This window comes from Dama dama, chromosome 1 (assembly GCF_033118175.1).
Source record: "Dama dama isolate Ldn47 chromosome 1, ASM3311817v1, whole genome shotgun sequence".
Taxonomy (NCBI): domain Eukaryota; kingdom Metazoa; phylum Chordata; class Mammalia; order Artiodactyla; family Cervidae; genus Dama; species Dama dama.
Genome location: NC_083681.1, coordinates 30,655,118 through 30,668,950, shown reverse-complemented (window position 1 = coordinate 30,668,950; position 13,833 = coordinate 30,655,118). Strand labels below are relative to the sequence as shown.

Genomic DNA, 13,833 nt, shown 5'->3' with positions numbered 1-13,833 from the left:
TCACAAGCCTGCCTCGGGCCAGTGTAGAGGCACAGAGGTGTGTCTGAGAAAATGTGTGTTTGGGATTTTCCCAGTTCAGGGTTCAACGCCTGTCTCGGTATCTCACCAGCTGTGTGAACTTGAGGAAGTTACTGAACCTCTCTGAGCCGTAGGCCATCATTTGTAAAAGGATTATGTAGTTTCACAGTGATTCAAGGAGAGAAACTGCACTTAGGATTTCTCACCCAGGGCTAGTATGTAACAGACATTCTACAAACAGTAGAAAAAAAATATGCTGCTCCCCCACCTCCTGCCCTGCCCGACTCAGCCGGAGCATGGCCGAGTCAAAACAGATTACAATCCCTTTCCAGTCTCCTGCGGACAGCTGCGCCAGGCGGGGATTTTCCAGGAGAACTTCGCTCCTGGAGAGAGAGACATGGAGTGATGTAGTTTGCAGAGGGCAGATTTTCTATCCTGCAACAGCAGATGGCACCACCCACCAGAAGTCACAGCCCATCTGAAGGGCCTGCCCTGACCCTGCCCAAGGCCTCAGGCACCTTCTCCTCCTCTGTCCTTTCTCCTGCAGCCTGAAGTAGCCCAGGAAGAAGCAGCCAACCCCTCAAGTTCACAAGCAACCCCTACACACCATGTCCTGCCCACACCATGTTCTTGTCCCGGGGCACCCAGGTGCTTTAGGGGGACTTTCAAAGACCCAGCTTGGGTAATGCCTCAGTCACCCTGATGCCAAGAAGCAGTTGTTGTTTAGTCGCTAAATTGTTGTCTGACTCTTTGCGACGCCATGGACTGAAGCCCACCAGGCTCCTCTGTCCATGGGATTTCCCAGGCAAGCATACTGGAGTGGGTTACCACTTCCTTCACCAGAGGATCTTCCCCACCCAGCAACTGAACTCCTGTCTCCTGCATTGGCAGGCAGATTCTTTACCCCTGAGCCACCTGGGAAGCCTAGAAGGAGTAGAAGGCCGCTGTTTTTGTCCGCTGTTTTGTCAAAGACAGGCTTTGAAGCTGTCAAGTCCTCACACCTGGCTTTGAAGGCTCCCTCATGCTTGCAAAACTGCCCCACTGCCCCCCTTTCCTCCCAGCACTCACTCAACACGTCAGTGAGGTTAAGAAAGAGGGTGACCAGCTCCCCGTCACAGCCCACAGAGAGCACCCAGCTTCCTCTGCAGGGTGCCCTCAGCCATGGCCTGTGCCTTTAAGGACCGCTGCTGTGTGCCAGGGTCTCGACTTCAGCATCCTCAGCTGAGTTGGATTAAGGGACCGTTCCATGCCCTTGCGAATTCCTTCTGGCTGTTGTCCCTTCCCCCACACGGAGACGGAATAGCCAGCAGCCTGAGCCAGTCTGCCTAAGGCAGCAGGAGAGCTGGTCTAGCCCGACTGCCCGCAGCCTCAGGGAGCAGAGGCTGCCCCTTGAGAGGGGGACTGGGGCAGGAAGTGGGCTCTTTAGGGCCTTGTGCCGTCGCAGGGACTCCAGAAAGCCATGCAGAGCCTAGAGCCATGAAGGACTGCTCAGATATCGTCCTCTGTGTGGAGACGACAGAGCTGAGCAAGGTAGGGTCACCAGGGCCACTCCCGCAAGACCCAGACGCCTGCCCAGGGCTGCTGTGCCCCGTGATCAGACCTGCCAGGCAGCACTGCCACCAGCCCTCAGCCCTCAAATCTCTCCCTCCAGACTGAGTTCTGCAATCCTGCTTTCGAGCCTGAATCAGGGCCACCCTGCCCCCTCCCCGCCCTCCGGGAGGACGCCAACTGCAGCGTCCAAGCTCCCTGGCATGGTAACCATCTCAGGGGGTGACCCGGGGGTAGGACAAGAAAGGCCTGGCAGCTGAGGGTGGTAGGTGAGGGACGCCCAAGGGAGAGGGTTCTCAAAACCCCGCCCTGCCTGTCCCCAGGTCGGCATCCCCGACGGCTGCAGCCGGACTGCCGCTTCTCCTGGCTGTGTGTCCTTCTGCTGGCCGGCCTGCTGCTCCTGCTGCTCGGGCTGCTGGTGGCCATCATCCTGGCCCGTAAGTCCCCAGGGCCTGCTGGAAGAAGGGCTTTAGGATGAGACTCCATGAGCTCTACTGCCCATGCCCCCAAGGGATCCAGAGCCTCTGAGCCCCTCCCCCATCTTGTCACCTCCAGAATTGCAGGCTACAGCCCCACCCGGGGCCACCTACCATCCACTGCCTTCCCGAGGCCTTGCCACCATTGACACCACCCCTGCCACCTCCACCACCACCTCCCAGGCAACTGGGACCCCTAGAGGGCAACCGGAGGTAGGAGTGAGCCTCGCACCCCACTCAGGTGAGTACTCAGGGCTGATCTTCCTGGAGAAGGGCCCAAGATGGCAGGAGGGGGGTGTGTAGGAAAAGGCACCTTGAGAAAAAAAAAAAAAAAACTCTCTCTTCTTTTGACCTCTGAATGCTAACCTCCATCTCTGCAGCCTGTGGGGGCCTCCTTCCTGGCCCAAGGGGCTTCTTCAGCAGCCCCAACTACCCAGACCCTTACCCACCCAACGCCCACTGCGTGTGGCATATCCAGGTGGCCACAGACCATGCAATACAGCTCAAGATCGAAACGCTCAGCACGGAGAGTGTGGCCTCTTGTCTTTTCGATCGCTTGGAAATCTCTCCTGAGCCGGAAGGCCCCCTCCTCAGGTAGGTTCCTCTGTCCCCAGAGATCCCAAGCCCCACTCTCTCACCCCTGTCCTGAACGACTGTCTGGAGGGCAGACCAGGGAGGTGCAGAGGGAAACTCTTGACTGGGAGGAAGAAATGGAGAGACTTGGCCTCTGTGCCCAGCTCTGCCACCATCTTGGTATATGACCTTGGGAAGGTCACTTCCCCTCTCTGACCTTGGCTTCCAAATCTGGAAGCTGGAGCTCCCGCATGTCTTTCCCATGAATCAATGCTTCAAGGATGGACAAGCAGGTGCCGGGGAGGTCACGGCTCTGCTGGGAAGAAACGGAACCTTTTTCGACACATCATCCCCAGGATGGGGCTTCAGGAAAGAGGACCACAGAGCCCAGGCAGGCTCCACTCCTGCTGGCCCTGAGCTCTGAGCCACCATCACCCCCAATCTGGCTTCTTGCAGAGTATGTGGGAGGGTGCCTCCCCCCACACTCAACACCAATGCCAGCCGCCTCCGGGTGGCCTTCGTCTCTGACAGCAGTGTGGAAGGATCTGGCTTCCATGCCTGGTACCAGGCTGTGGCCCCTGGACACGGTGAGTGTTCTCCCGCCAAATGCCCAGCTACCCATCAACCGGCCACTTTCCTCCCCTCCCAACCACTCCCAGCCCTGCAAAAGGGGTAGAGCTCTAGAGGGTTCTGAATCCAGATGCCTACCCCCAGGGAGCTGTGCCCACGAGGAGTTCCCCTGTGACCAGTTCGTCTGCTTGCTGCGTGACTCGGTGTGTGACGGCTTTGCCAACTGTGCTGATGGCAGTGATGAGACCAACTGCAGTGCCAAGTCTTCAGGTACAGGTCCGATCAGCCTCGGGGCGGGTACTGTCTGATCCAAGTGCAGGCTGGACCCCCCCCCGGCCTGGCCCAGCTCCAAACCTGCCTGGTCACCCTTCTGGCCCAGAACTTGTTTCCCATGGGCACAGCCAAGACTCTGCCGCTGTCACTGCCGGGCCTACTGGCCAAAGGCACAGATCCTGGTAAACTCATGAGCCTCCTCCTCTCTACAGGGTGTGGGGGGAACCTGACTGGGCTTGAGGGCACTTTCTCTGCTCCCAGCTACCTGCAGCAGTACCCTCACCAACAGGTAAGCCAGCCAGCACTCCATAGGGAGGGCAGTGGGGCACACGTGGGCACACCTGAGCATCGGGGTTAGTGCAATTGAGAACAGCATGGCAGATACTCCTTGTACCTGGACAGACCAGAGATCAAGCAGACAGGAAGGGGACATTATTAAGTGCTTACTAGGCACCAGCTCCCATGCTGGGTAAGCTTATCTGAGACCAGACAAGTTAAAGGCCCTTCCACGAACGATGATGAGAGTGGTGTGAACCAAGCACCCCCCACCTGCACCCGGGGAATGCCCGTCTGGAGCTCAGCCTGGGGACCCCGATTGGGACAGGAGAAGGAACCCATAAATTACCCGACCTGTGCCTTTCCCCAGCTTTGCACCTGGCATATCTCGGTGCCTGCTGGACATGGCATCGAACTGCTCTTCCACAACTTCAGCCTGGAAGCTCAGGACGAGTGCAAGTCTGACTACGTGGAGGTGTACGAGGCCCGCAGCTCAGGGGCCCTCAGTCTCCTGGACAGGTATAGGGCAGAGCCACGGGAGGAGCCAAGAATACACCCCCGCCTCCACCGCCTGACGTCAAGGCTGCCCACAAATTACCACACCCATTCAGTAGCTTCGTTGTCCTCTTTTGCACCAAGCTGGAGGTCTCCTCACTGTCACGCTTTTTTAAAAAAGCCTTGTCCTTCCGCACCTTTGTACGTGTCCCTCTTGCCTTGACTCCTTACATTGCTCCTCCAAGAAGCCCTCCCCGGGCCTCTCCCACTCCCAGTTCTCCTGGGTCCGTGTCCACTTCCCCCAGAACCTTCACTAATTTTCCCCAGGTTGAAGTGGCTCAAGTACAAGCAGTGTGTCTAGTCCTTTGTCTACTGAACACGGGTGTCTTCCTCCCATGAGTCAATGACTATGCCTCCCATCCCCTCTGGCATCGTCCAGAGCACCTGGCTCCCCCCACCCACCCCGGGCCTGCAGGAGGCCTCGAGCATGCTCGGTCAGCCAGGCGGCCCGATGCCAGGACCGCTGCCTGCTCTGGACAGGTTCTGCGGAGCAGAGCCGCCCCCGCGTCTCGTCTCCTCGCACCACCAGCTGGCAGTGCTCTTTAGGACAGACCATGGCTTCAGCGTTGGGGGCTTCTCAGCCACCTATCGGGCCCTCAATGCCACAGAGAGTAGGTGGCCCTGGGCACTTGGGTGTGGGCAGTAGGGGCGCCTCCAGAAGAATGGGGAAGGGCACTGTGCCCTGGTCTGGGCACAGTGAAGGCCATGGGGATTCAGACATGTCCCCCTGTGCCTGCAGGCCCCTGTAGGCCCGGAGAGTTCCCCTGCCAGGATGGAGGGTGTAAGAGTCTGCAGTGGATGTGCAGCACGTGGCCAGACTGCGCCGGTGACAACTGCAGCAGCCCCTTGTTCCCAACCCCAGGTGAGGAGCCTGCACCCGGGCACTGCAGGGCTGGCAGACCTGGGAAGGCTGGGTGCCCATCCAGAGAAACCCACGGGCACGTGTCTCAATAGCTACCCCATCCTTCCTGATGGGGGCTGGGGGCCCCCTAGTCAGACTCTGAACAACTTCACCAAATCCTGAAGGGATTCTCCCCCAGCCATGGCAACAGTATTTAGAGTTACCCCCATAGCAAATGGGAATCTGGGAGACAATGGTTGGGGCTTCAAGAACCAGTCTGGCCTTTGCCACACAGAGAGGTCCACCTCACAGATGTGGGTGAGCCCGAGGGAATTCCTTCCAGATGGCTAGTGGTTCTGCCAATGTTGGTGACCCTTGCTTCCCGAGATCACAGGGGTGCCTGCATGATGCCTGGGGCTGGCGAAAGATGCTTGGAGTAGGCTCCCGAGAACAGGAACCCTTGACATGTATATAAGGCACCTCTCCGTGTTAGCTCCTTTGATTCTCACAATGGCAACCCACTCCAGGATCTTGCCTGGAGAATTCCGTGGACAGAGGAGGCTGGCAGGCTACAGTCCATGGAGTCGCAGAGTCAGACACGACTGAGCGACTGACACTTTCACTTTCTTTCCATATTACCTCCTTTGGTTCTCACAACAAGCCCCATCTGACCCATGAAGGGTGATTAGGTGACTTGTCCCCAGTCACACAGGCGGGGAGTGCTCCCCAGGGTGACCCTCCCCTCCCCTCCCTGCAGAGCTGGCCTGTGAGCCTGTCCAGGTGGAGATGTGCGTCGGTCTGAGCTACAACACCACGGCCTTCCCTAACATCTGGGTGGGCATGACCACCCAGGAAGAGGTGGTGGAGGTCCTCAGAGGTTACAAGGTGCTCCAGGCAGAGATAAGGAGGAGCCCCCAGGAAGGGAGGGAAACTGGGGAGCCGGGTGCCTGAGGGCTCCCCTCTTCCTTCCACAGAGCCTGACAAGCCTGCCCTGCTACCAGAATTTCCGGAGGCTCCTTTGCGGGCTGCTGGTGCCCCACTGCACCCCACTAGGCAGCGTCCTTCCCCCTTGCCGCTCTGTCTGCCAGGAGGCAGAGCGCCAGTGCCAGTCTGGCCTGGCGCTACTGGGCACCCCCTGGCCCTTCAACTGCAACAGGCTGCCTGAGGCAGCTGGCCTGGAGGCTTGTGCCCAGCCCTGATCCTGAGGCGGGGCCCTTGCCCTCTGTTACACACCCTTTTTTGCCCATCAGGGTGGGCAGGCAAGGGGGCAAGGGAAGGGGCCCAGCATGGAACTCTGCCCATCCCCCTCACCTCGGGGTCCTCCCAGGGAGGGGAAGAGGAGTCCTCAGTGCCGCTAGTGGAGCCCTCCCACCCTCCCACATCCTCGCCTGTGCCTTTACTTTCCCCAGCTGCTGCAAACAGCTGGCCTGACTCCACGCTGTGACAATCTGGAGCCCTTCCCACCCAAGGGTCTGACCTTGACTTCCTGTTTTCTGCCTTCCCCATCTCCCATCTGGTTTTTCAGGCTCTCTACCACCTGCCTTCTGACATTTTCATTTATTCAACAGAAAATGTCATCTAGAGTCTAGTTACGTGGCAGGGCCTGTTCTGAGCCCTGGCCATCCAGTTGTCTACTGCTGCTCTAGAACCCTCCACCCTCAGTTTTCAGCTTCTATTTCTCCTGGATTTATCCTTGGTCTCTGTCGCAGCATCATCTCTGCTTCCAGCTCCTTGGAGCTATGGATGCTCTGAGCCTCTGTCTCTCACAGTTCTGCCTCTCTGTGTCCGCCTCAAACCTCTCCCTCCTCTCTCCCCCAAACTTTGGCCGGCCGCCGCGAGACACCACGAGTTATTTCCCTGCTATTTCCCGGCCTGGGCTTTTGGCCCCCGAGCAACTGGTTTCCTCTTGGAGTCTGGGAGGAGCACCGCGGAGCCGGCAAGGAACGAACAGGACCAGGGAGACACCGGGGGCAGGGGGAGCCTGGCTGGAGCGAAGCGCAGGGAAGGCAGCGCTGGGGTCACCTGGAGGGTCTGGATTAGCGAGAGCCCCGAAGGCCACGGAGACAGCGAGCAGCCCCCGGCGCCGGGAGGGGCGTGAGTGGGGCGGGGAGATGGGGCTGGGGGAGGGGACTGTGGGAAAGACTGGGCGCCGGCCGGGGCTGGAGGAGGAGGGAGGTCCGGTCTGTCCTTCCCTCGGCGCGGGGCTTTAGAGGTTCCCGGGTGTAGGGACCCCTCTTCTTCTTCCCCACGCGGCCACTCAGCCTCGCTCAGGGACACGGCAGTGGGGTGGGGACCGAGGCGGCCGCGCCGGGAGTGGGGACCGAGACAGGTCCCAGGATTCTTGGTCCCGACTCCCGTCCTGCCCGGCCCACAGACGACCAGAGGCCCGCGGCGTCCGGGCTCCGCGTGCCAGCGCCATGAGGCCGCTCCTCGCCCTGCTGCTCCTGGGCCTGGCGACCGGCTCGGGCCCTCTGGACGACAACAAGATCCCCAGCCTGTGCCCGGGGCAACCGGGCCTCCCCGGCACGCCGGGCCACCACGGCAGCCAGGGCCTGCCGGGCCGCGACGGCCGCGACGGCCGCGATGGCGCGCCGGGGGCTCCGGGAGAGAAAGGCGAGGGCGGGAGGCCGGGTAAGCGGCGCCTCGGCGGCGATCGGTGGGGACGTCCCAGTGAGCGCGTCCGGGCTCTTGCCCGCGGGGTCCCGAGCTAGCGGTTCACGCCAGGGGGCGCCGCTCCCGTCCCCGCCCGACCCCGTCGGCTCCGGGAGCGCGCAGAGGAGTGACTCAGCGGGGGAGCCGGAACCCCTGGGACCCTCAGATCCGCCCCAAGCCCTGCAGGAAGAGGGGATGGAGGCCCTGGGGCGCAGGGCGGCCCCAGCCGGGAAGGGGCGGCTGGGAGGCTGAGGGAGGGTGCGGGAGGACCGCGGCGGGCGCACCCTAACCGCTCTGCTTCCCTCCCCCCCCCCACCCGCAGGCCTCCCGGGGCCGCGTGGGGAGCCCGGGCCGCGAGGAGAGGCGGGACCCATGGGGGCAACCGGGCCGGCGGGCGAATGCTCGGTGCCTCCGCGCTCCGCCTTCAGCGCTAAGCGCTCTGAGAGCCGGGTGCCCCCGCCATCGGACGCGCCCCTACCCTTCGACCGCGTGCTGGTGAACGAGCAGGGACATTACGACGCCGTCACCGGCAAGTTCACCTGCCAGGTGCCCGGGGTCTACTACTTTGCCGTCCACGCCACCGTCTACCGGGCTAGTCTGCAGTTTGATCTGGTCAAGAACGGCGAGTCTATCGCCTCTTTCTTCCAGTTCTTCGGGGGGTGGCCCAAGCCAGCCTCGCTCTCCGGGGGCGCCATGGTGAGGCTGGAGCCTGAAGACCAGGTGTGGGTACAGGTGGGCGTGGGGGATTATATTGGCATCTATGCCAGCATCAAGACAGACAGCACCTTCTCTGGATTTCTAGTGTATTCTGACTGGCACAGCTCCCCTGTCTTCGCTTGATGCCCACTGGGGAGTGAGCTCATGCTCTCTCACTCCTAAGGGAGGAGGGAGTGACGCCGACGGCCCCATCACCTGGGAGGGCTGGCCCCCCTGGAGTGTCCTGAACGACTGCAGAGGTGGGGTGGGGGCCTCTCTGTTCTGCTGCCGGCAGGGAATGGGGATCAAGGCTGAGATCAGGGCTGGCAGCATGGGGCAGTAGCTGGATTTCTGCCCTAGATCAAAGGAGTTCGCTGTTCTGGCAGGTTTAGTTCCCCCCAGTTGCTCTGGCCCGGGACCCCAAGGTGCGGTGCTCGTTTCCTGGTCCTCTGTCTCTCTGGGTCTTCCCTCATCCCTCCTGCTCCTGGGCCCTTTTTCTCAGAGATCATTCAATAAATCTAATGAAACCCTCCTGCTGGCTTCAGTCTTTCTTTACTGGTGGAAATGCTTTGATTCCAAGAATGGGGAGACATGGGAGAAGGGTGGAGGGAGACGGTGCTCAGGCAGAAGGGAGGGCTCTGAGGCTGGATGGAGCTATGGACCAAGAGATACAGAAAACAGGCCCAGGTGATGAAGAGGCCGGTCCACGGAGCTGCTCCCCAAGCGATGTAGGTTGTGAACAGGAGCGCCCTGCTGGGGATGGTGTCCTGGTGGGGGACTCCGGCCACCCAAGAAGGCACACCTTTTTCTAACTCAAAGATGTCATAAGAACTGGCTGGAGCTTCAACACACACATGCCTGCCCTGACCAACAAAAAGGAACTTGAGATTTTCACCCATGGCTCCTCTGGCTATGTGCCTGTTTCCTGGATGACTGGAACACTATTTCTCCGTCCTCGATGCCAGGGGAGTGGAGTGTCCCTGGCTGTCTAGAGATGTCATTTTCGGAGATGGCCACAAGGGGGCGCCCCAGTTCCAGAATGCAGCAGTGACCCCAGATAGCTTGAGCTGGCTACTAGGGCGATTAGGTAGAGGAAGGGTTTTGAGGTCTCCCAGTAGGATTCCAGATGAGGGTGGGGGATAATGGGGTCATTTGCTCCCAGCTCAGGAAGTTTATCTTCTCTCATAAAATGTTTATCCTCACATTAAACAGAGACTGGAAGGAACTAAGCCTCCCCTTGGTCAGCTCCCCCTCCAGGGTTGGGGGAAGGGAGGCAGAAAAGCCCTTCCTCAGGCCTCTCCACTCCAAGGTGGATGTGGGGAACGCTCCCTCACTGTGCTAGGCCGCGCCACTAAGTCTGAGGCTAGCCGCAGAGCCCCTTCAAGTCTCCCCGCCTTGTCCCGCCCCTAACCCAATGACTAACAAACCCTGGCTTGCCAGGCCCACATCAGCTCAGGCTCTCAACGCAAAAGTGAAGGGGCCTCTCCTCAGCATTTCCTCCTGACCTACCCCTTTCCCCCCTCCCCTCCTTCCAGAAGGCTGTCCCTGGCATTATGCTCCTACATTTAACATATAATTATAGGGTAGTGTCCCGCCTCCCCCCACCCCCCGCACCCCTTTGCAGGTCATGAGGATTGATATGACCAATGGGGACTGGGCCCATTAAATGAGCTAGGCCTCCCAGCTCTCCATGAGGCCCCACAGCTAGACTCCAGCCCATCATAGCGCCCCTCTCTGCCAAGAGACACAAAGAGAAGCACCAACTCCTTCAGGGATCTCAGGGTAGATTGGACTCCAGGCAGCAGGAGCCACAAGTGCTCTCCTGGAAAGTGTGGCACTAGAGGAAAAACTTGCTCAAAGGGTAAGTTCACATTCCTCTCTCTGAGGGCTCAATTCTGGCAAAATGGAAAAGATAGGGCTATGCTTAGTCGCTCAGTTGTGTCCGACTCTTTGCAACCCCATGGACTGTAGCCTGCCAGGCTCCTCTGTCCATGGGGATTCAGGACAGAATACTAGAGTGGGTTGCCATGCCCTTCTCTGGGGGATCTTCCCAACCCAGGAATCAAACCCTGCAGGTCTCTCACACTGCAGGCAGATTCTTTACTGACTGAGCCACCAGGGAAGTCTGGAAAAGATAGGGAGAGCTTTCCAAAAGCCATGCATATGAGAGGGCACAAATTGGAGAAGCTAAAAGCAAATCTAGCCACACAGGGCACGGGCTATCCCTAAGGCACCCTATCTCAGCTCTTCCCCTGCCAGTTCCATCAACTACACTTGTTGGGACTGAAAGACCCTGCTGGAGCATCCATTACCATAACCAACCACTGACCCTTGCAAAGATGCACACAGAGGCCATCAGAGCTGTAACACAACTTTATTCATTGGATCCTGGGCCAGGCGGACCCCTCAGGGAGCTGCATGCCCCTCAGCCCTGGCTCCTTCTGTATTTGGACCCTAGTGAAATGTGCAGTCTGCCCTCCCCAGTGGCAGGGAGAGACGGACAGAAAGGGAATACCATTTTTGTCTCTGTGATGTGGGGAGTGAAAGGAAGAGGAATAGAAATCTGGTTATCCCTCCTGAGGTTCCCAGTGGTGCCGGGTATCAGAGGGTACATGGTCCCAAAGCCAGGTGCAAACATACACACATACACACACACCTGGGAGATGCTTGATCCCAGCTGTCGGGTCAGGTAAGGAGGGAGTCTTGTAAGATCACAACAGGTAGAAGCAGCTCAAAGGGCACCTGAGATATACTACCCCCAAAGCCTGCCAGAGCATAGCAGCTCCAGCTGAAAGCAAATGTTCAAGATCATTCTAAGGCCCTTGAGTTGCCAAAATACCCAAATGACATTGATGTGCGTGGCTGAAGAAGCTGGGAAGGAAGTGGGCAGGGAGCAAGGAGAGAACCTACAAATCCACAACAGAAAAACCAGAAGCGAAGTGGGGGGAGTCCCTAACGCTGGCATCAGGGTGGGCCCTGGCAGGCTGGAGGGAATCCACAGTGAACAGTCTCCAGGGCCTTGCAGGGCAACACCCTCACCACCCTCGGCATCACAGGGACACACGGGGTAAGGAAAAGCTGTTACCCTGCCCCTACCCAAGTCACAGTCTTCCAGGGTTTCCCATTTCAATGTCCTGGAGATGCAGCTTAGAGACTCAGCACGATGACTGTGGGGGCAGCAGGGGATACAGGCCGGGACCCAGAGATCAGGTGTGAACGCTGTCTGCGCGCAAATGGCTGCGTGGAGCATGGAGGGGTGGGCAGGAGGGAGGGAGGAAACCTTCAGAGGTAGACGTTGAGGGTCTGCAGGATGCCCCGACGGCACAGTGGGCAGTTGCGGTGGTAGACGGGGTGGCGCATCAGGATCTCAGTGCAGGCCTGGCACAGGCACAGGTGCCGACAAGGCAGAAGCAGCACCGTCTTGCTCTGGTCCTGGCAGATGACACACTTCTTCCGCTCCTCCTGCTCCTTCAGCAGTTTCCACGGGTCCTGCCCAGCTACAGACTCCTCCTCGTTGAGCCTCTCCCGGCCCCGGGCTGCGGTCACTCTGGCCATCCTGACCTCCTCTTCTGCCTCCGAATGGGGCCCAGCTTCAGGAAGAGCGTCCTGTCGCCATGTCCTGGCTGAGGGCAGCCTCCTAGGGCCACCCTGGGGGGCTCCAGGGGCCCCTCCCCGGTTTGGCCAGCTCGCCAGCTGCAGGCTACGGCTCCAGACTCGGCGCCAGGCCTCCAAGCCCAGGACTAGCTGAGAGAGACGCACAACATCCTCTCTGAGCCGGTGGTAGGATGGCCGGGCATGGAGCTGACTGAGCGCCCGGGTGGCCAGCCTCAGGGTGAGGTCCGGGTGCAACAGAGTCACTGTCACTGCCAGCACACAAGCCAGCAGCACCAGGCCAGTGAGATTGACAAGTACAAAGCTGGCCAGGAGGCGGGCAGCTGAGGCCAAGAGCTCCAGCACTAGCTGGCAGGGGGTCCAGAGAAGGATGGACATGGCCACGGCACTGCTAGAAATGTGGGCTAGGAAGGCAGCCACTACATCTGTCATCCTCCACAGCGGCCCCATCACTGCATCCCACAGGGCCAGCACGAGGGAGAAGAAGTTCTGAGTGCCAATGAGGCAGATGTTGACCAGGCTATTGATCACGTAGGCCACCAGGCTCATGGTGATGGCACAGACGTCACAGATCTGACGCAGCAAAGCATGGCCATTAGAGATCATATTGAGGACACCTCGGTGGAGGATCTCCCGGCTCCTAAGTGCCCCATGGGAGGCCAGGTGCCCCAGGAGCTTTAGGCTCTCCAGGCCAGAACAGCAGCTGTACAGTACCGCAGACAAGGCCTGCAAGCCCCCACAGGTGAAGCGGACCATAGCTTCAATCAAGGCCAGCAGTGAAAGTAAGACTCCACGGCCCAAGTGCAGAAGACTAGTCAGTACCGTGTGTGGCAGGTTGTAGATGAAGGCCAGGAGCCAGGCCAAGGAAGCCAGGAGGGAGGACACCAGCAGGAAGTTGAGATCCAACACCAAGGTCAGCACATCCAGCAACAGGCCCACCCCATTCACTACCAAGTACACAGCCTCCATGATAGGGCTATGGGGTTGGTCCAAGAGAAGTCTGGCTCCCGGTTGAGGGGGGTGTCAGGGTTGTCAATATTTGGGGGAAAAGGAGCTCAGGGATTAATCTGGAAGGGAGGTGAACGGTCTCTCCAATCTGAGAGAAGCTGAGGAAGAACTGGGTTAGAAGTGGAGTCTCAGGGGAGGGAAAGAGGGCCAGGTCTCCCAGTTTTGAAGGCGATCTGTTTGGGAAGAAAGAGCCCAAACATCTCTAAAGTGGAAGTGATTCCCAGGCTGGAGGAAAAATTTCAGCTTTGGAGGCCTGCTGGTGGCGTACCACGGCCGGGCAATGGGTCAGATCGAGAGGAGACCGGGAACGGAAGGGATCGGGCCAGGCCGGGGCCGGGTGGGGGCGGCGCAGTCTGGGCGCGAGCTCGCGGTCCAGCTACGCAGGTGCCCCTGTCCCCTCCCGGCCCCCGTTCTCTGGGCTCGCGGCGCTTTGCGCCCAAGGGAGCAGGAGGGAAGGGAGCGAGCCTCAGCAAACCCCAGGCGCTGCCTCTACTCCGCTGGGCGCCGCCATCTTGTGTGAGGAAGGGTGGGGCAAGAGGCATGTCAAGGAAGGAGGGGCGACGAACTCTGGCCAATCGGTGAGACCCAACCACAGGAAATGTCGAGCGCTCATTGGTCCGTTTGAACGGCGCCCAAACACATTCAGTGCTTTACAGAGGTGGGGCGGAAACAGATTGAAATCCCCGCCCCCTTGAGGCTGGGATTGGTCAATTGAAGGGCAGAGGCGAATTGCCC

The 13,833-nt window shown here is 59.6% G+C and overlaps 3 protein-coding genes across 4 annotated transcripts; 2 read left to right on the top strand and 1 right to left on the bottom strand.

The window, feature by feature from the left end:
* The first annotated feature begins 1,494 nt into the window (after positions 1 to 1,494).
* MFRP (membrane frizzled-related protein) lies at positions 1,495 to 6,329 on the top strand. The gene is made up of 13 exons (XM_061130163.1): positions 1,495 to 1,548; positions 1,670 to 1,772; positions 1,890 to 2,003; positions 2,122 to 2,283; positions 2,423 to 2,636; positions 3,072 to 3,202; positions 3,330 to 3,455; positions 3,671 to 3,747; positions 4,105 to 4,253; positions 4,770 to 4,900; positions 5,029 to 5,151; positions 5,888 to 6,015; positions 6,105 to 6,329. The coding sequence occupies exons 1-13, from the start codon at positions 1,495 to 1,497 to the stop codon at positions 6,327 to 6,329; spliced, it is 1,737 nt and encodes a 578-aa protein (XP_060986146.1).
* Positions 6,330 to 6,671: 342 nt separating this feature from the next.
* Positions 6,672 to 9,010, top strand: C1QTNF5 (C1q and TNF related 5). 2 transcript variants are annotated; one of them, XM_061146040.1, is made up of 3 exons: positions 6,672 to 7,224; positions 7,505 to 7,761; positions 8,105 to 9,010. In XM_061146040.1, exons 2-3 carry the CDS (start codon positions 7,548 to 7,550, stop codon positions 8,620 to 8,622), a joined length of 732 nt encoding a protein of 243 aa, XP_061002023.1. In that variant the 5' UTR covers positions 6,672 to 7,224; positions 7,505 to 7,547; the 3' UTR covers positions 8,623 to 9,010. The 2 variants fall into 2 exon arrangements, with proteins under 2 accessions (XP_061002023.1, XP_061002024.1); XM_061146041.1 differs by lacking the exon at positions 6,672 to 7,224 and having other exon boundaries at positions 7,271 to 7,761.
* Positions 9,011 to 10,835: 1,825 nt separating this feature from the next.
* Positions 10,836 to 13,623, bottom strand: RNF26 (ring finger protein 26). The gene has a single exon (XM_061146038.1). It carries the CDS (start codon positions 13,057 to 13,059, stop codon positions 11,761 to 11,763), a length of 1,299 nt encoding a protein of 432 aa, XP_061002021.1. The 5' UTR covers positions 13,060 to 13,623; the 3' UTR covers positions 10,836 to 11,760.
* Between the last annotated feature and the right edge of the window lie 210 nt (positions 13,624 to 13,833).